Raw genomic sequence first — 21,133 nt, forward strand, 5'->3', positions numbered from 1 at the left:
TTAAAGGTAGAAGAAACATCTTATAAAAAAATTTCTTATTTAAACAGCAGCAACACATTTAAAATTTAAAAAAAATAAAAAAAAAAATCCACAAATTTCTATAGAGGTCTTCCACAAAGATGCCATTAAACTCCTCGGCAACAAGGCCCAAGTCACCATATTGGACTTAATTTTCTTTAACATGGGTAATCAAGCAGGATACTCCGTCAAATATCCCACATGACCACATGTAAGTGTAACTTTTCCTCTTGGCCTAAACAGACCAAAAGACCAACCCAATCATTAACAGAATTCAGAAGCATCCACGAAACCTCGAAAAGCATGAAGAAGGAACACATATTTCCAGTGCAAAACTCGCAATGCAGACAGAGATCGCCATCTCCTTGTCGAAAGCACACACTTGGGAGAGTCATTCTTCTTAAATTTTCGAAGGAGAGGATTTCTTTGTCCAAGAAAACACTTCAGCATGAGGAGCCGAAGTACCAAACTTTAATACATAGTGGCCTAGGAAGATTTGCAGGGATATGAGACTTAAAGAACCCCTTTGCTAAAAGGTCCCAAGAGATGAGGGGACTGATCCTTTCATCACTCTTGTTGGAGGGGAGGAAGGTACCTCTGAGAATGCAAAGCAACTATGAAAGCACATCAGTTTTTGAAGTCCAAAAGGCTTCTTAGTTCCACACTACTCACCCAATATGTCCTAGCAATCCTTGATAAGGATATTCCTATATGAGAGCAAGAATGGTTGAGGAATCTATCCAGAAAGGCAGTAATCCCGACCCATGACTTCCCTGAATTTGGTTCTATCATCATTTGCCAACTCTAAATCTCACTCCACCAAGTAAGATTTTTCTTGCGCCTCTTGGTATGTCACTAAAAGTTGAAATATCCTTGCACATAAAAGAGTCCCTTTTGTTTCTAACTCCAATAGGAATCCTATCCTATTCCTTTTCCTCATAGTTGCTAGAAATTATGTTCCTCCATAAAGCTCCTTGTTTGCTGCCAAAACCTCGCCCTCATTAGATAGAAAGGTCCGATTATTATCTCTAATTCTTCCAATTGCAATACCCTCCTCATCTTTAGGTTTTTGGATGTCCTCCCAAATCAAAAGTGGATATTTACAGCTATTTCCTCTTCCCTCCCATAGAAAATTACATATTCTCAAGCTTCTTGGAAATCCTTGCTGGGAATTTGAGAAAACAGATAATATGTTGGAAGATTGGCAAGCATAGAATTGATGAGCATAATGAGACCTGCAAAGGAAAGAAAATATCTTTTCCAAGCCACAAGCCTCTTTTCAGACCTTTCAATTACCAGAACTCAAATGGAGTAGGGAATGACCCCGACAGACCTCAAGTATTTTAAGAACAGAGAGGCCAGATTTCACCCAAGAAACCTTACCAAGTTGGCCACAATCCTCGATTCCATAGCTACACTGAATAACACTTTTTGGAGTTAATAAGAAGGGCTGAAAAAACTTTAAACCACCAAAGAATGTCTTTAATGATATAGGACTCAATATTTATTATAATGATCATATCATATGTGAACTACAGATAATGAGGACTCAATATAGTACAATAATCGAGATCATCTTGATAACAGGGGAGAATAATTGGCTCGTAGGTTGAAAGATTGTCGCCTTGACCAGTGTATTGAGTTTCAAACATGTCCCAAAATGATACATTACTACCCTTATGGCCTCCCTATGGTCCTTACCTACACCTCCACATATATTGGCTCTTGGGTGGCTGGTGAGATGTGATAAATTTCTTATGATTGATCATCTTTGTAGCATAGAAATGATAATCATCAAGTGTTGTTATATGTATACACAATGTTTAAAATATCGACGACATTGGCTGAAATATCTCACAATATATCTTATATCCCACCTATGCGATACAAAACGCACAAGCAATGTTTTAAATATCGTTATCGTGTAACGTATCGTACCCTTGGGATACAGATACATATCGGTTATTGCATGGGATATATCGGTTGTATCACGTAATGTATCGCCATTGTTGGGAAACATGGGAATGTTGGGAAATTGGTCAAATTTTTCAATGAAACTTCAGGGATTGTTGAAAAAGACATCAATACACACTTAGAAATCAAAACATTACAAAATAATAATAATAATAATAATAAATTGCACATAATAAGAGTTTCCTTGTATGGGGTCCTAATATATGCACTTTCCAACTTAATTGATGTAAGTATATTCAAAGTTTATTCATATATTTATAAACGTAAGAAGACATGTATGGAAACACAAGCAATACATTCAAAAGCAAAAGAAGAATCACTAGATCAGGTTACATACATGTTTAATTTTGTGTTTGGATACAAAGATTGCAACTGATTTGCAAGAAATTGAGAATTTTTTATTTTTCCCAAATTTCCACAACTTGACCTATCTCCCCTAAATCTCGAAATCGAAGTTCCAAATCCATGATTTTTAATGGAAAATATGAAGAATCATATATTTGTAACAATTTGACACTAGTTTAACGTGATTTACAACAAAAACATGGATCAAAAATCGAAAATGCTCACTGGATCGAATAGGTGGGATATATCGGCACTACCTGTGCGTTTCTTATCGCATGGGTGGGATACAAGATATATCGTGGGATATATCGGCTGATATCGTCGATATTTAAAACACTACACACAGGTAGTGCTGATATATCCCACATGTTCGATCCAGTGAGCATTTTTAATTTTCGATCCCTTTTTTTGTTGAAATTATGTTAAATCAATGTCAAATGGTTATAAATTCATTGGTTCTTCATGTTTTCCATAAAAAATCATGGAGTTGGAGCTTTGATTTCGATATCCATTGGTTCTTCATGTTTTTTTTTTTTCGAAACTTTCCTTCATTCGAAACTTTCCTTCAACAAGCTATCAATTGAGACTAATTTCGATTCCCCTCCCCGTGGATTACCCGATGCACATGGTTGGCAGGTGATTGCGTACATTCGCGGGGAATAATCTCACCTTAAAAGGGGGTAGGGACACCTTGTAGTTATAAATTTTTTTAGACTAATTTCGAAGTATTTAAGAGTATTTGATGAAACAATGATCATATATGCTCTAATTTTAAAATTTGAGTGTAGGTGGTCTAATTGGGAAAAAATTGAAATTTCCCCAATTTCTCTCAAATTGCTTACAATGTTGCACTTAAAACATGAGATCAAGCATGTATGAGAGCTGATCTGCTGATTTGTGAAGTCCTTGTCAATATTTGAAAAATAAAAATTATTTTTAATAAAATATTATTTATTAAAACATTAATTTTTCTCTCGAAATTTCCCTTCAAGCAACAGTCAATTGAAACTAATTTCGAAGTATTTAGCAGTATTTGATAAAATGATCATCACATTCACTCTAAATGTTATGCATTCAATTTGAATATAGTCTACATTAGTTCATTCAAACAACACATAGCTTAGGACCCTAGACAAAGGAAACTTATTATGTGCACTTCTTTTTTGAGATGTTATGATTTAAAAGTGTGTATTAAGGTCTTTTTTAATAATCCCTCAAGTTTCAATGAAAAATTCAACAATTTTCCCAATGTTTCCCCATGTTTCCCAAAAAGTGCGATAAATTACCCAATACAAACAATACATCCCGTGCGATAACTGATACATATCTGTATCCTAAGGATGCGATACTGATATTTTGATCACTGTATATACATATATATAGGCGATGATTTATTATAACAGGCTGAAGCCAAAAGAATACAATGTACAGAAGAACAAAAAAAAAAAAGAAAAAAGAAAGATGAAAACGGAAACTACCCTACACCTTTACAACCATTCGCCCTTCCATTACATTTGCTAAAGCTCTTTTGAAGACAGAGACTGCCCTTCTTCTTTGATTCCGAATGCATCTATTGTTCCTTTCCTCCCACATGGCCCAAGTTCCTGCTAGCAACGGTAACTTTCATTATGCTTTCCCTTTACCAATTCCTCTTCTGAAACAAGCTTGGAAAAAGCATTCTACAGATTCTGAGTCTCTGACATAACCCAACATGTTCCAAATTATCCATGAAATTTATCCCATACTTCCCTAGCAAAAGGACAATGAAGAAAAAGATGATTCACCATCTCATAATTCTGCATGCACATCAAACATACGTTCGGCAACACCATCCCCCTCCTACAAAGATTATCAACTGTTAGCACCTTGTTCCTTTTAACTGCTAGCACCTTATTGTTATGTGTATAAAGGATTTCAAATCTGCAGACCATTTATTCATCTAGTTTAGTTGCACTAATACGTGTCGATAAGGAAGATGCTCTATTGAGGATCATTTTTTTGATCAATTAATCGGTTATTGGAGACAGAGGTATGAAGTAGCTTAGCACAAAGCTTTTCATTGTGGAATCTTAGCCTAGTGGCTACCCTTTATTCATTACGGAAGGAGGGGACCAATCATGGATTCAGAAAGAAAGGGGGGAGGAGGTCAAAGTGGTCGAAAGCATTAATAAGAGGGTGCTCACATGGTTGTTGTGAGAAGGGGTTTTGTAAGGTTGAGGAAGCAATCTCTTGCATGGTTGGATGGGGTTGGAGAAGGGTTCAAGAAGACAGCCCACTACCATATTTGTGTTGGTTAGACCTTAAAGAGGCATCCTCAAATTGAACTGCGGAAGATGCTCACTGGGGAAACACTTGGAAGAGAGTGGCTGTGGAGTGTTATATGAGATGGACAAGAGGGGTGAGAACACCATTCTCTTCTCTGGCAGGTACTAACAACTCAAGCTCTTTGGATTGGTGAGCCAAAGTGTCTCATTGTATCACAGTAAAAGCGAAGGCACTGTTGAAGCAGATTTTTTAGCTCAGGATGTTGTTCATAGGCCTTGAGTGTGGCTCATCTACTAGGTTGGGCTTGAGCTTGAGTTTCTTTTTTTTTTTTCATATGGGATTCAATTTGGTTGTGATGAGGCTTAGATGATATTATTGGATTCACTTTGGGTAAGTTGTCAGTGTCTACAAGAGGAGTAACCAATCCAGATTTTACTTACAACTTAATCAGTTCCCGTCATGTTATCCAAGTGAAATGGATAATCCAACTCAGTAATAGTTTCTCATGAGTCCATAGAGATGTCTTATTTGGTCTCGGGCAGTTAAATTGGATCATGTAGGGGAAAAGGCTGTGGGACCATGGAGGACACTTTTTCTCCACCTAGTAAAGAACCAAAATTAGTTGACGTAGACTGGAAAGTAGGAATCAATTAGTGATTGTGTGGCTGTTAAATTCAATTGAGCCATCAATCACTAGTAAGTGCATGAGGTCTGTGAGAATATTGTGTATATGGGATTGTGTATGGGTTATTAGTTGTAATATACTATGTATAGAGAAGCTCTATATAAGCTTCCTTGCATAGTCTTGTAGAGTGGTTATTTAATTAAACCCACCTTTGGGTTGAAGAAATACAGAAAAACATTCTCCAGATTCTTGAGTTTACATGGTATCAGAGCGAGGTTTCTGAATCTGCTGCACGAACGGCAGCCCCCATCGATTCCAGCGGCCCCAATCGAGATTCCATTAGCCCTCATCAATTCCAACGGCCCCCATCGAGATTCCAGTGGCCCCCATCGATTCCGGCGGCCCCCATCGAGATTCCAGCGGCCCACATCAATTTCGGCGGCCCTCCAGATCCATTGCAGCAGATTCAGCAATAGCTCCCAATTTCTCAGATCCATTGAAACCCATCTCTAGCTCACTACCTCTGTCCAGTGTTTCAAATATCGATACTATCGGCCGATATTATCGGTATTGTGCCCTAGCAAGACAAAACTCCTCCGATAACCCCCGGAAGATACTGAAAATCCAAAACTTCAGATATCGGCCGATATTATCGTCGATATCACACGATATATCGTCGATACAACCCAAACAATGCGATATCGCGGTATTTCCGCCTCCATTATTGTCGGAAATCGACGAAGAGAGTCACAGACACTCATGGGTGCATTTGCAGGGAACTCACGAGTCCCACTGTAGCCAACAACCCTCAACGATAAAAAGCCGATGCTGTAGGTTGTGGAGAATAAAAAAATTTTGAATGAGGAAAAAAAAAGAGAGAGAGAAAGAGAAATCGGAGACTACGTGTAGCCGTAGGCTGTAGCGGTGATCGGAGGTGGGCCATTCGACAGGTAAGTTTATGTATCCCTCTTTCTTTGAATTTTTCTCGCTATTTTCTTCAATTTTTCTCTTTCTTCGCTGATTGGAGCGTGCCTGTGCGGATTTCTCGAAGATTCGGCGAGAAAATAGGCCGGATTTAAGGAAACGGAAGGAGAAATCCTCCTCCGGAACCCTCGCTGCATGAGGGAGAGGGAGAGCGCTCGTGCCGGAGAGGGGAAATGAAGGAGTTAGGCGCGGGAGGGGTGAAATAGGGATCGGCGCACGAGCTGGTTCACTGAGCACACTTTTATCGTACTCAGTAAACTCAGTGGCCCATCTTTAATGTATGTGGTCTATCCACGCCGTCCATCTGTTTTCCCATCTAAATTAAGAGGTTGATCCCAAAACTTAGAGACAGGCAATGGATCATACCACAGGAAACAGTGGTGATACTGATTTCCACCGTTGAAACCTTTCTGGCCCTGCAGTGATGTTTATCAGTCATCCAAACCGTTAATAACATCATATAGACGTGGATGAAGGGAAAATACCAATGTAAGATTGACCCAATCATCCAAGACTTTTGTGGCCAAAAAGGGTGTTTTAACGGTGGATGTTCAATTCAACTATTTTGTAAGGTGTGGCCCATTTAAACATTGTATATGGTTTATTTTTGGGCTAAAGCCCTGAAATTATCTGGTAAAATGGATGGACGGAGTAGATAAAATACATAAATCGTGGTGGACCTCACGTGAGTTTACACAGTACGCTAAGCGTAGTGAGTTACTCACTGTACAATCACATAAAGTGGTGTCCGTGTTCTATGGGTCCCACGGTAATGTGTGTGTCATATCCACACCGTCCATTAATTTGGAAATAATTTTTTCAGGCATGACACAAACAACGATGTCGATCTAAATCTTTAGTGGACCCCGCCACAGAAAAAAGCGGAGAGAGTGACGCCCACCATTGAAACTCATAGCATTCTTGAGGGCCCATCATAATGTTTATTTGTGATCTAATCTATTTATCAGTCTAGAAAAATATGGAATAATGGAAAACACAAATATCATCTTGACCATCCATCTCTTGTGGCCCTCAAGAAATTTTTAATGGTGAACGTCACTCTCCACTGTTTTCTGTGGTAGGGTCCACTCGAGCTCTGGATCTGACTCATTTTTTGGCTCACACCCTAAAATGATCTATTCAAATGGATGGACAATGTGGATAGAAAAAATCCATCATGGTGGGACCCATGTAACTTGTTGACGTCACTTCAGTAGCGATTTAGATGAAATCGGATTGCGAGTTACTCAGTACGCTCTTATCGTACTAAGTAAACTCTGTTGGGCCCACCGTGAATGTATATGGTCTATCCACGCTGTCCATCCGTTTTTCCATATTATTTTAGGGGTTGAGACCAAAATTTAAGCATACCCAAAGATCAAGTAGACCATACCATAGGAAACAGTTGGAATAATGACTTCCACCGTTGAAACCTTTCTAGGGCCCACAGTGATGTTTATTTCTTATCCAACCTGTTCATAAGATCACACAGACATGGATGAAGGGAAAACACAAATACAAGCTTGATCCAAAACTTCTGTAGCCCCCATGAAATTTTCAACGGTAAATGTTCAATTGACACTGTTTCCCATGGTGTGGTCCAGTTGAGGTTTAGATATGTTTCGTTTATAGGCTCAAGTCCTAAAATTATCTGGTAAAATGGATGGATGAAGTGGATAAAATACATAAATCACGGTGGACCCCACATAGTTTACTCAGTACGCAATGCTCTTCCAATTTTGAGTCGGCACGAGGATTTACAGCAAAGACGGATTGGCTAGTCCACGCAACACCAGCCTTTCGCTGGTGGTCAGTGCTCTGTGGGCCTCACCATAATGTGTGTTTCATCCATGCCTTCCATCTAATTTTTATAGATCATTTTACAGTGTGAAACTAAACATGAGGGATATCCAAATCTCAAGTGGACCACATTACATGAAACAATGTTGAATGAGCGTCGACCATTAAAAACATTTTGGGGGCCATTAAAGTTTTGGATCAAGCTGATTTTTGTTTGTTCCCTTCATCTAAGCCGTCCATTCCTTTTCCTCAAATTATTTTAAGCATGAAAACAAAAATGAGGTAGATTCAACTCTAAAATGGATCACACACATGGTTATTAAATGCAACCAAGCTTATTATTTGGTATTTGGTGTGGTCCACTTAATCGTTGGATCTATCTAATTTTTGTGTGCAAGCCTTAAAATGATATGAGCAAAAGGGATTGACGGCTTGGATGTACAGATACTGCACGGTGGGCCCACCCACAGAACTGCCCATTCGGGGCTAGAGACAGGCAGGGGTATGACACAATCCGCTCCTCGAGCTCCAGTTGTACGAACGGTTCAAAGGAGATCAAAGTTACATGGGCCCCAAGTGATGTATTTATTATATCTACACCGTTCATCTATTTTTAGAGATCATATTAGAGCATTATCCAACAAATGAATCATATCCAAACATCAGCTAGACCACACCACAGATGGCAGTGAAGAATATGATTTTCACCATTAAACAATTCGTTAGGCCACCATTAAAGATCAGTTGGACCCACCACGGATGGCATTGGGGATTTTGTGACCCCAACAAGGGTTTCATGGTAGACATTCAATTCACACCGTTTGCCTTGGAGTGGTCCACTTGATTTTTTAATAAGCTTCATTTTTTGGCTAAAGACTTAAAATTATATGGTGAAATGGATGAACGGGTTGGATAAAATGCATGAATGAAGGTGATCCCACAGAATTTATTTAGTACACTTAGGGTATCTAGCATCTTTACATGTGGTACCATTGCATGCATGAATAATTGTATGTGTGGATGGTGCTCTATGGACCATTCCTTGAAATAATTTGATAAAATGGATGAGTGTCATGGATATACAGCACATGCCCCAAGGTGGGCCCTAACAAGTACTAATATAATATTATTTTACAGATAAAATATGTCAGGAGGAAGAGGAGGTAGGCAACCTGATATAAGGTGGAGATACGGTCGGCCCATTCTTGATAATCGATTTGGGAGTATTTGTAGTTTATGTGGCCATGTATCGAAAAGTGGTGGGGTAACCCGCTTAAAGGAGCATTTAGCAGGAGAGTAACGCAATGTTGTGGATTGCCCGAAGTGCCCACAGGATATGCGAGAACAGATGAGGACCATATTGAAAAAAAATGTGAAGACAAAAGATGAACGACATGCGTGGGAGAAGGAGATTAGGGAGGAGTTGGGGCGGCCACCATATGCAGGTGAGGATGATGTAGTGGATCTCGATAATGATGATGATCCCGAATACAGACGCGCAATTCAAGAGTCCATACGGGATCAGTGGGAGAGGGATCAAGATAGGAGGTGGGACACAAGTAGGCCTAGGATTTGAGGGGTCTATCCATGAGCGTGGTGGGGGGGAGTGGAGCAGGGGAGAGTGTTAGGGGTGGATCAGAGGAGGGTAGTAGGCGGGGAGGAATATGGGGCATGGGCAAGAGTAATAGCATGCGGGTGCTGGATCTACCTTCAAATCCGAGGATGTATAAAGAGGTAGGAGGGACACAAAAGAAAATAAAGGAGATGTTTAGTGGAGAGGATGTAAGGAAGAAAGTTAAAAAATTTATAGCAAAATTTTTTGTATACGATCAAATTTCTGCAAATACCGCAGCAAGCCCGCACTTCAAAAATATGATAAGTGAAGTGCAGCGTGGGGGTGAGGGTGTGCAGCCGCCCACACCCGCACAGATCATGGGGAAATACTTGGATGATGAACATGCAAAAATGAAGACAGTTGATTCATATCGGCAGTCATGAGAGATGTACGGCTGCACCGTCATGTGTGACGGTTGGACCGGACCGACGAAGATGTCGATTATAAATTTTATGGTCTATTCCAGGGGATGGGCAGTGTTCCTAAAGAGTATAGATGCGAGTAGTAAGATCAAGGATTCTAACTACATTTACAAATTAATGCACAACGTCATGAAAGATGTTGGGAGGAAAAATATTGTACAGTTTGTTACGGATAATGGGAGTGCATTTATTAAGGTGGGGAAGGATATTCAGAGCAAGTATCATATGCATTGGACCCCCTGCGCAGCCCATTGCATCACTCTCATGTTGGAGGGGATCGGCGACAGGCCGTCGGTGAAGACTGTAATTACTGATGCACGGCTCATCACAAACTTTGTATACAAACACGCATGGTTATTAGCCGCAATGCGCGAAGTGCGCCCCGGAGCGACGCGGTTCACCACAAATTATATTGCCTTAAGTAGCCTTCTCAAACACAAACAGGGGTTACGAGAGCTTTTCGCCTCATGATTACGTAGAATGGAAAAAGAGGTTGACGAAAGTAACCTATAGAATTGAGGAGCTGGTGCTGAGAAATTCATTTTGGGATAAAGTGCGTGGTGGGGTATTCTAGAGCCCATTTATGTGGTGTTGAAGATGCTGGACAATGAGACAAATCCGTCGATGGGGTCGCTGTATCCGTCTATACAGCTGATGAAAGAGGCGATCATGGTTAAAGCTCCCAATGCATATAAGTGAGTTCATGCAATAATAGACGACCGTTGGGAAAGGACGCTTTCTCACCCACTACATCAGGCTGGTAAGTACCTATATAGATTTTTTTTCCATACGCAATAATAAACGAGGGTTGTACTAATGTGTATATATTGGTTTTCAACGTATTTCCTGAATCCCAAATACCACTACAGTCGGAACCTCTTTGAAGATAATTCATTAAAGAGGGTTGTACATGAGGTGTACGATCACTTATTCCCCGACTGTCCAGGGAAAGGCACCTTTGGTAGTGAGGTAAATATGTTCCACACTTACATTCTCCTTATCTTCATCTCAATCATTAAATACTTATTCTGGTTGCTATACGCCATCAACAAATTATTAAATTCCGCGACGCGGTTGGAATGTTTGGGTGTCACCCTGCGGTGAAGTCAAGGAATGCCATGATGGCATGTGAGTCACTGTAGTAAACTTAAATTTTTTATTATTTTGAAAAATCTAGGATAATGAAAGAATCTTATGATATGCAGGCGAATGGTGGTCCATGTATGGGACTGACTGTGAGGTTTTACAGCGATTGGTTATCCGTGTGCTTGCACAGACAGTGTCCTCGTCACCCTGTGAAAGGAATTGGAGTACATTCTCCCTCATAAATACAAATAAACGTAATAAAATAGGGTATTAGAGGCTTCAAAAGCTAGTGTATTGTCACTACAATATGAAGTTACGAGAAAGGTTGCTCCGCTCGGAAGGAAGAAGAAAAGCACAGGAAGACCCACTGGACTTGATGACGGTCGGACAACATGCATATGCTGAGGATGCGGAGGATGACCCAGTTTACCAGTGGGTTAGGTCGGATGACTTCGATACCTCGGATGGGCGACCAGAGCCACATATTGCTGCAAAAGCAAAGACACAAGGGATTGATGTTGACAAACATGTGGAGCAGCAGAGGTCTCCTGATAAGGCATTCGACCTATTGATGAGGAGTCCGGAGGGCAGCCCGCAGCAGTCACTATCACGCGGGACACGTGGCGAGGAAACATTGTCTGACACCGAGACTGAGTTAAAGAGTGATGCGGGAAATGAGTCCGGTGATGATGATGGCGGCGATAAGGGTGACGATGACTCTAATGACAGTAAGGATGATGATGATGATCACCATCATGATGATGGTGGTGACGCGGGTGGGAGTCAAGATAAGAGGCCTCTTAGCCCTTTTACCGGGGAAGCGAATTTCGATTATTCCACACAGGACCCTGACCATGGTTCTCATCCAGGAGAACCACAACCCCGTCTTGTTTACAATAAGACATACACGCGTCAAAAGCTACTGCAGAAAAAACAGACCATGAACTTTCAGATTTTGAGGAGCTGTTGGCAAAATGCATGAGGGACACAAGCGTTCGTGGTAGGCGAGGTGGTTCTAGATTTGGATCACGAACGAGGGGGGAGAGCTCGAGTTACAAGCCACAACATGAATCTGGATCACAAACACAGGAAAGTAGCTCGAGTTCTGTGCCGCAGTATGGACATGGATATGGACCTAGTGGATGTGACGAGTGACTCCAACAGTTACGGCACATCATTTTTCAACCACGGTCAGGAGTTGACTTCTGCATATGGGCAGGGATATGAGCAGCAGTATGGATATTGCCAACAATATGGATACGGCCAACAATATGGATACGAAGGAGCTTCATATGTGTCATTCCCAGATCCATATCAGTTACAGACTGTGACGATTACGCAGTACCCACGGATGGGCATATTGATTCAGTTCGGAGAGGATGAGTACCAGCGTTATGTCAGGGAGTATCTTGGCTGGTACCACTCTACTATGACCTGGGCACAATATTGTCAATTTGTGGAGTAGCAGTACTATGCCCAGCCCCGTCGAGATGGAGATGATGATTACGAGCCACCGCACAACTTTATGTGGGTTTAGACCACAACTAGTCCCCATCATTGATATGTATATTTCTCAAATTTTACTTATTTAGTTCTTTTGTTCCTTTTCAATGAATTGGTTGTGTTTTCATACATGACTAATATATTTATAAATATCATGCATTCAATTTAAATATAGTTGCATTAGTTCAGTTAAACATCGCATAGCTTAGGACCCTATACAAAGGAAATTTATTATGTGCATCTTTTTTTTAAGATGTTATGATTTAAAAGTGTGTATTAGACCTTTTTAACAATCCCCAAAGTTTCGTTAAAAAATTCAACCATTTTCCCAATGCTTCCCCATGTTTCCCAAAAAGTGTGATAAACTATGCGATACAAACGATATATCCCGTGCGATAACTGATACATATCTGTATCCCAAGGGTGTGATACATTGTGCAATACCGATATTTCAAACAGTGCCTCTGTCTTCACATCTAGATCCATTGATGTGAGATCTGTTGAACCCATCAAGTCAATTATTCTCCATCGACGACAACGGCCCTACCTCTGCTCGTCAGATCCGGTCCTGCTCACCCAGAAATCAGTGGTACATTTCTTCTTCGTGGTTTTTCTTTCTTATGGCATCTATGAATCCCTCCGATAAGATCAAAACTATCCATGTTCGGTTGGATGGGAAAAATTTTTCCTTGTGGCAATTTCAATTCAAGCATTTTTTTAGCAAGAAAGAGCTCTACGGCTATGTAGATGGTTCTATGGGCAAACCAAAAGATGAAAAGGAACTCCTATTGTGGACCACAAATAATTCGAAGGTGGTCACTTGGATCCTTAATAGTGTTGAGAGCAACATTGCAATTAACCTCACGTCATTCGAGACTGCATCCGAAATATGGGCTTACTTGTGTTATCAACAATCAAATCATGCCTGTCGCTATCAAGTAGAGTATGAGCTGTCAAAATTAGAACAAGGAGCTCTGAGTATACAAGATTTCTATTCTAAACTTACCTCCCTTGGCATGAGATTTAACTTATGGATCCAGTTATCCCCGCTGCGGTGGTAGAAACAGTAAAGATACTTCGCGACACAAGTAAATTGATGCAATTTTTGTATAAACTCCGTCTAAAGTTTGAACCAACCCAAGCCGCTCTGATGAACCGGCCTCAACTTCCATCTCTTGAGGCAGCTCTATCTGATTTCATGGCAAAAGAGACGTTTGAAAACCCTTGCTTCCATGAGCGAGGTTGTTCCTGATGTTGCCTTCATTACTCACAATTATTTAGGAAAGTCACGAGACATGTCGAAAGTTAAATGTTTTGAATGTAATGGATTTGGTCATGTGGCTATTCGTTGTCCCAACAAGAAAGCAAATCTGAAACCCTCTGGACCAAGTACTCGGTTTTGTCACTACTGCAAACAAGAAGGACATGATATAGCCAATTGGCCGACTCGCCCTCCCCTATCTCCTCACTACTAGCGACGTGGACGTGCATTTCTGGCTCCCTCTGCTGAGAAGTCTGACTCTTCATCTATGGCCTCATCAGTGCAACCTACTCTACTTTCCCCAGAACAAATTCAGCAAATCCTTCAAGCGATGGGTTCTTTAGGTTCGATAGGTAATATTGATCCTCTAAATCTTTGGAATATTGACTCAGGGGCATCTAACCATAGACTGGTAACCCTTCTTGTCTAACTGATTGTGTCCCCTATAAAGGAATGGGTTCCATCTACACTGCGGATGGGAACCATTTACCTATCTCTCATATCGGGTCCTTGAAAGTCTCACCTTCATCATCTCGTAATTTCCTCCTTCGTAAAGTGTTTTATCTTCCTAAATTATCCGCTAACTTGATTTCGGTTGCTCAACTAGTAGAAAATAACTGTTTGGTTTTGTTTTCTCGGTCTGGTTATTTCATACAGGATTTGGAAACAAACTGGTTGGGAAGGGCCATAAGAGCGGAAGGTTATTAACTTTGGAGTTCGATCCCAGAGTTGTCTCATCGTGTTGTTTCTTTCTTCCATCTTCTCATGATATTTCTTTTGCTAATAAATGTTGGAAACTTTGGCATAGTCGTTTAAGACATCCAAATTCTAAAAATATGCTTTTCTTATTTAGATCTGGTCTTTTAAATGATGAAATCAATATTAGTTCCATTTCCATTGATATGAACTGTGTTAGTTGCAAAGTGTGTAAATCTACTGCATTGTCATTTTCATTGAGCAACTCTTGTACTCAGAATCTGTTTGATCTCATTCATACTGATGTTTGGGGTCCATCTCCCATCATGGCTCCTGGTGGTTCATTGTATTACATTATTTTTGTGGATGACTTTTCTAGGCATACTTGGATTTATTTCATGAAGCACAAGTCTGAAGCATTCTCATGTTACAGACAATTTTCCTCATATGTGGAGACCCAATTTGCAAAGAAAATTAAAATTCTATGGTCTGACTCTGGGGGAGAATGTCTTCCGAATTTGAGACTTTTCTAAGTTCAAATGGTACTATACATTAGCGAACGTGTCCTCACACACCGAAGTAGAATGGATTAGCAGAACGAAAGAATCGGCACATTACTGAGGTATCAACTACCATCATGAAATATGCACGTGTTCCAAAATTTCTTTGGGCTGAAGCAAAATCAACAGTCGTGTATCTGATCAATCGATTACCTTCCAGTGTATTGGCCAACCGGAAAACTCCCACGTTCTTCCTTCATGATAAAGATCCAGATTATAGTCGGTTAAGAGTGTTTGGATGCATTGCTTTTATTCATCTTCCAAAACGGGAACAGGATAAACTCGGTCCCAGGGCAGCTAAATGTGTATTTCTTGGATATGGGGAGCATCAGAAAGGGTATCGTTGTTATGATCCATGTGCTCATTGTGTTCGTGTGTCTAGACACGTCACATTTTTTGAAAATTTACTATACTATAAAGTTGTCCATACATCTCCTTCAATTACCGTTGTTCCATCTTCCATTTATCATGTCATCATTTGAAGAAAATCATTCTCTACCTCCTCCCACTCCTCCTTTGCAGGTCTACCAACGCCATGTGAAGCCTATCTCTCTTGGATCCTCTCCCTCATCTGCTCCTGCTTCCGATCAGGTGTCCTCTTCTCCTACAACGCAGGTAACTGTCCCACTTTCCACTACGATCCAATTACGTCGTTCCAGCCGTCATCTGTTCCTCCCTGTCGATTAAATCTTTTTGCCTCTCATCATGCTTTGTTTTCTAGATTAGATTCTTTGGTTGTACCTACTTCTTATTCTTAGGTATATACACAACCGTGTTGGGTAAAGGCCATGGATGATGAGATTCAGGCACTCAAGGAGAATGCTACTTAGACGCTAGTTCCGTTACCTAAGGGGAAGCAAGTGATCGGCAACAAATGGGTATATACTGTAAAATTAAAATCTGATGGGAGCTTAGATTGATACAAAGCTCGACTAGTGGCCAGGGGCTATAAACAAGAGTATGGAGTTGATTATGATGAGACATTTGCTCCAATGGGAAAAATGAAAACGGTCCGTTCCTTGATCGTTATAAGTTCTTCTAAAGGTTGGCAACTCAGTCAACTCAATGTCAAGAATGCTTTCCTCCATGGGAATCTCAAAGAAGAAGTTTACTTGAAGCAACCTTCCGGTTATAAGTCCAAGGATCCACACTTAGTTTGCAAGCTATCTAAATCTTTATATGGACTCAAACAAGCACCAAGAGCATGGTTTGAAAATTTCCATGGAGTGTTAACCACAGCGGGCTATTCTCAAAGCCAATATGACTCATCATTGTTTATTCTCAAGTCTTATTCAGGTCTTGTTGCTTTATTGGTCTATGTTGATGATATTCTCATCACAGGAAGTGATGCTTAAGGAATTGCCAATCTCAAATCTTTACTTCACTACTCGTTTCATATGAAGGATATGGGGCCGTTAACATATTTTTTGGATCTTGAAATCTCTCGTAATACAAAAGGTTATCTCATGAGTCAACTGAAGTATACTTGTGATTTGATTAAGCAAGCAAACCTTACAGATAACAAGACCCGTGAGACTCCTCTAGAATTAAATGTCAAGCATGGGAAAGATGATGGAGACCTTCTCTCAGATGTTACATCCTATAGACAACTGGTGGGGAGATTAGTCTATCTCACTATGTCTCATCCTAATATCTCATATGCAGTTCATGTTGTTAGCCAATTTGTCAAGGCACCTTGCACATTGCATATGACAGCAGTTCATCGCATTATTCAATACCTTTGAGTTACCCTCAATCAGGCACTTCTCTTTTCATCATCGCATGATCTACAATTATCTGCTTACTCTGATGCAAACTAGGCAAGTTGTCCCATTTCACGACGGTCCACCACTAGCTATTGTGTTTTCTTGGGACAATCATTGGTTAGTTGGAAGTGTAAGAAGCAAACCACGGCATCTAGATTCAGCACAGAAGTTGAATATCGTGCAATGGTAGAGGCATGTAGTGAAATTACTTGGTTCCGGGGATTGTTGACAGATCTTAGGATTCATTTGTCTTTGCCGACTCCATTATATGCTGACAATCTCAGTGCGATTCAGTTAGCTTCCAATCCAGTATTTCATGAGCGCACTAAACACATTGAAGTTGACCGCCACTTTGTGAGAGAAAAATACACAGCTGGAATCATTTCTCTTCCTCATGTGACATCAGAACTACAACTTGCTGATTTATTCACCAAAACTATGACCTCATCCCATCAAAGGATTCTTTGTGGCAAAGTGATGTTGATTCATTATCCCACATCAATTTGAGAGGGGGTGTGAGAATATTGTGTATATGGGATTGTGTATGGGTTATTAGTTGTAATATACTATGTATAGAGAAGCTCTAAATAAGCTTCCTTGTATAGTCTTGTAGAGTGGTTATTTAAACCCACCTTTGGGTTGAAGAAATATAGAAAAACATTCTCCGGATTCTTGAGTTTACAAGGTCCATTGCTAAAGAATATGGGATCATCAGGCTAGGCTATATTTGAGGAAACGCTGCTATGATTTTCTAGATAGAGTCAGACATTCAAAATATTGAATGAGAGAACCTCTCAATTTCAATATACTACAACAATTGGGGTTCATTAGGAAAAAGACCAAGGTATTCAATAAGGTAACAACAGTCGTAAAGGTCAACCTTATGGGCATTACGATACAAGCCTTAATGACCGTAACGACTGCCATAACGACCATTACGAGCCTATAATTGGAAATTTTTTGAAAAGAAACAATATATTGGTCCTATACTAGCTAGAGTTGTACACGAACCGAGTTAGCTCGGTTAACTCACTCGACTCGACTCGAAAAAGCTCAATTCGACTCGGTTCGAAACTGAGTTCAAGCCAAGCCGAGTTCAAGCTTGGCTGAGCTTGAATCGAACTCAGATCGAACTAGTTCGGTGACTCGGTTATTTTGATATTGATTTTGCTCACCAAGTGTTTAATGAAATAACTCAACGAAGTGTTGTTTCGGGTGGATACATTCTCCGTGGGATCGGCCGGTGGCGAGGAAGGTATTAATATGAAAAAAATCACTACCAAAAGAACAAACATTACATGATAAAACTACCCTTGAATCTTGATTTTGATGCAGTTTACCAAGTGTTTGATGAAATACCTGTAAACTGTTGCTGTTGTTTTGCAAACTGTGAGAGATTGAAGGTGCATGTCATGTGTTTGAGAAAATGGAGCACAGGCACGAACCCGGCTCGAACTAGCCTAAGCTACTGACCGTACCGAGCCGAGCCGAGCCGAGTTTGAGCTAGGGTTAGCTAGTGGATGTGCCGAGTCAAGCTGTGTCATGCTCAACTCGGTTCGACTCGTGTATAGCTCTAATACTAGCCCATTAAGGGCTTGTGCCAATCACAACCCTGTATCAGCCCGTTACGGGCTCATAAAGGCCATTACCAGCCCATTATGGTCTGTGGGTGTTTCGGTCCCATATCACGTAACAGGCACCGCCATTTTCATTACGTAACGGCCGTTATGACCATAATGTAATTATTTTGAATAGCATGGAAAAGACATCTCATTACACCCCATCCTTCTCTGTATGATAATTTTGCATGAGTACCCATTTACTATTGTTAACCACTATAACTTCAGGACATTCCAGCAGCCTCCAACCATTATTTAAGATGGTGTCACATGATACCATAGAGGCTAATTGCATGAAAAATTTTGACATTGAGAAACAAAAATGAACAAGGTATTAGATAAGCCTCAATATCAAATAAGCCTTTAATGCAGGATAATTAACCACTTGCTCTAAAAGCTCAAACTAATAGAGCATGGTGAATCAATCCCTTCATCTCATTAGCCCAAGCCCCACATCCCATGGGTTAGGACCTCGGCCAAACCCCCCTCGTAGGCCCCACTTCACATGAGTTCTGCTTAACATGAGTCACTCGCCTCACACGGGTGGGGCCCGCCTCACATGGGCCGCCCACCCCAATGTGCCCCTGCATCCCACAAGCCACCCTACTCGAGCCTAGTGTGAAAATGCCCCTACATTAGCCCCACTACTGAAACTATAAATATTGGATGAATTGGATGAACTTCCATTTTGCAGCACGTGGCTACATTTTTCAAACATCTAAAACTCCTCGAGTTCTCACGTGGCAAGTTACACTGTCATAAAAATGAAACTAATAACAAATTTATCAATTCAAAACATAATAGAGAATCAATTATTAAAAATGATAATAAATGTGTCTTTCAGAATATATTTTTTTTAAGATGGAAACCAACTTTTAAAAAAGAACATAGATCTAACACTATGGTCTAACTGAAGGTATGGCCCGATGGTCTAACTGAAGGTATGGCCCTTGATAGAGTGGAATGGCGGAACAAGATTCATGTGCCCAACCCTAATTAATTGGGATAAGGCTTAGATGATGATATAATGAGATCTAGCACTACCATATTGTAAGAATAATGTATGTAAATGACATGCTTCATTGCAAGATAAAAGAAAAAGAAATTTAAAAAAACAAAAACACATTTAAGCTCATAATGTAATACTACTAAAAAAACACGTGTTAGGTAAAATCTATGTGAAAATTATGATCATAACATAGTAGGATAAAAGGATTAAAAAACAGCAAATGAAAAGGAATAAAAATGTTTTTTCCGAACTTTTTGAATTTAATATATATATCATCAATCCACAGGTCTATTTCCAAACCCATGGCAATGATTTGAAGAAGGATTTGATCTTAAAACAACCACTAAAGACTATGAAAACATCAAAATACACCTTTCTTCAGAGAAAACCAAAACGGGCTCTTACTACGTAACTTAAAGTTCATGATTTTAGAGATTGGGATGTGTTTCCTTTGAAACGAAGGCCATCACAAATCTCCTAAATCACAATTTTGCTCCACCAACCTTTGAAACGAAGGAAAGATGGGTGAAATTGGGTTTTGAAAACCCCACCCTTGCTTTTGTAAGTGTCAGACGAGTTGCACTGTGTGACTCATCCCATTTAGGTTGTACCTAGTTGACTCTTGTTGAGCCGGTGCATCATCCGAGTTAGAACGAGTATGACACAACAAAGTGCAAGTCACCCATTTATGTTGTACCAGCGTTCCATTTCAGATCAATTCCCACCAAACCAATACAAAGCAGATGATACCAAGTCCGACGATATTTTGAACCATGGTTATAAAGCCACACTCCCATTCATAAATTGTGTGAGTTAACTCATACACTGCAATGTTATATGTTGCCGTTGTAGTGGTTACTTTCCACAATCAAACACTTCTACGAGATATCATGAACAAACTGATATCCTAACGTCGTGGTTTTACGACTAGGACAAGTCTGATGTGACTTGTCCAAGTTGACTTGGACGTATTACGACCCGAGCTGCTTCAATTCCACGAATCACCCCCCTCCCACCACCCAAGTCACACCTGACTTGAGCGAGTTGAACTGATTCCGCTCCAACTCGGGCGAATCCCAACTCAACTCAGGACCAAATGAATCCACCCGAGATGCCAAGTCTTTTAACCATAACTAATGAAGTGCTTACCAACCATAAACAAGGGGCTATGATTAGCACAAAACATGAGTAGCTCATATAAAATCAACACACCTTGAACAATAACATAATGAACTTCGTAATCTGAGAGAACAATGATATGGATTATGGTAAATCACTGCATACCTGAACAGCAACTTTTTTAATCGAAGATTCTTCTGCAAATGGTGTCATCATCGTTACCCCTGGAGGAAGCTTTGTATCAAACATCGTTTGGGCCAATTTCATCATTTCGTTTTGCTCATCTGCACATGTGCTCGAGGTTTGTATGCCGAGGTCCCTACAAATGGAGTTAATTCAGTTAGGTCTAATGACAGTTCAAAACACACAGCCATCACATTCTATGATGAATTCAAAGGACAGTTCAAATATTATGAGAGGAACTAGCCATACAATGTGTTCTAAGGTTAAAAAGTTAATAAAAAGA

At 40.3% G+C, this 21,133-nt stretch overlaps 1 protein-coding gene across 1 annotated transcript in view; it reads right to left on the minus strand.

Annotated features, from left to right (window-relative positions):
- LOC131239891 (uncharacterized) overlaps positions 1-21,133 on the minus strand; it is an 86,662-nt gene that overhangs the window by 3,145 nt on the left and 62,384 nt on the right. Inside the window, exon 10 of the mRNA XM_058237800.1 lies at positions 20,833-20,986. Within this exon, the coding sequence (XP_058093783.1) occupies positions 20,833-20,986 (154 nt within the window). The remainder of the gene's footprint in view (positions 1-20,832; positions 20,987-21,133) is intronic.

Source organism: Magnolia sinica, chromosome 3 (genome assembly GCF_029962835.1).
Source record: "Magnolia sinica isolate HGM2019 chromosome 3, MsV1, whole genome shotgun sequence".
Lineage (NCBI taxonomy): Eukaryota > Viridiplantae > Streptophyta > Magnoliopsida > Magnoliales > Magnoliaceae > Magnolia > Magnolia sinica.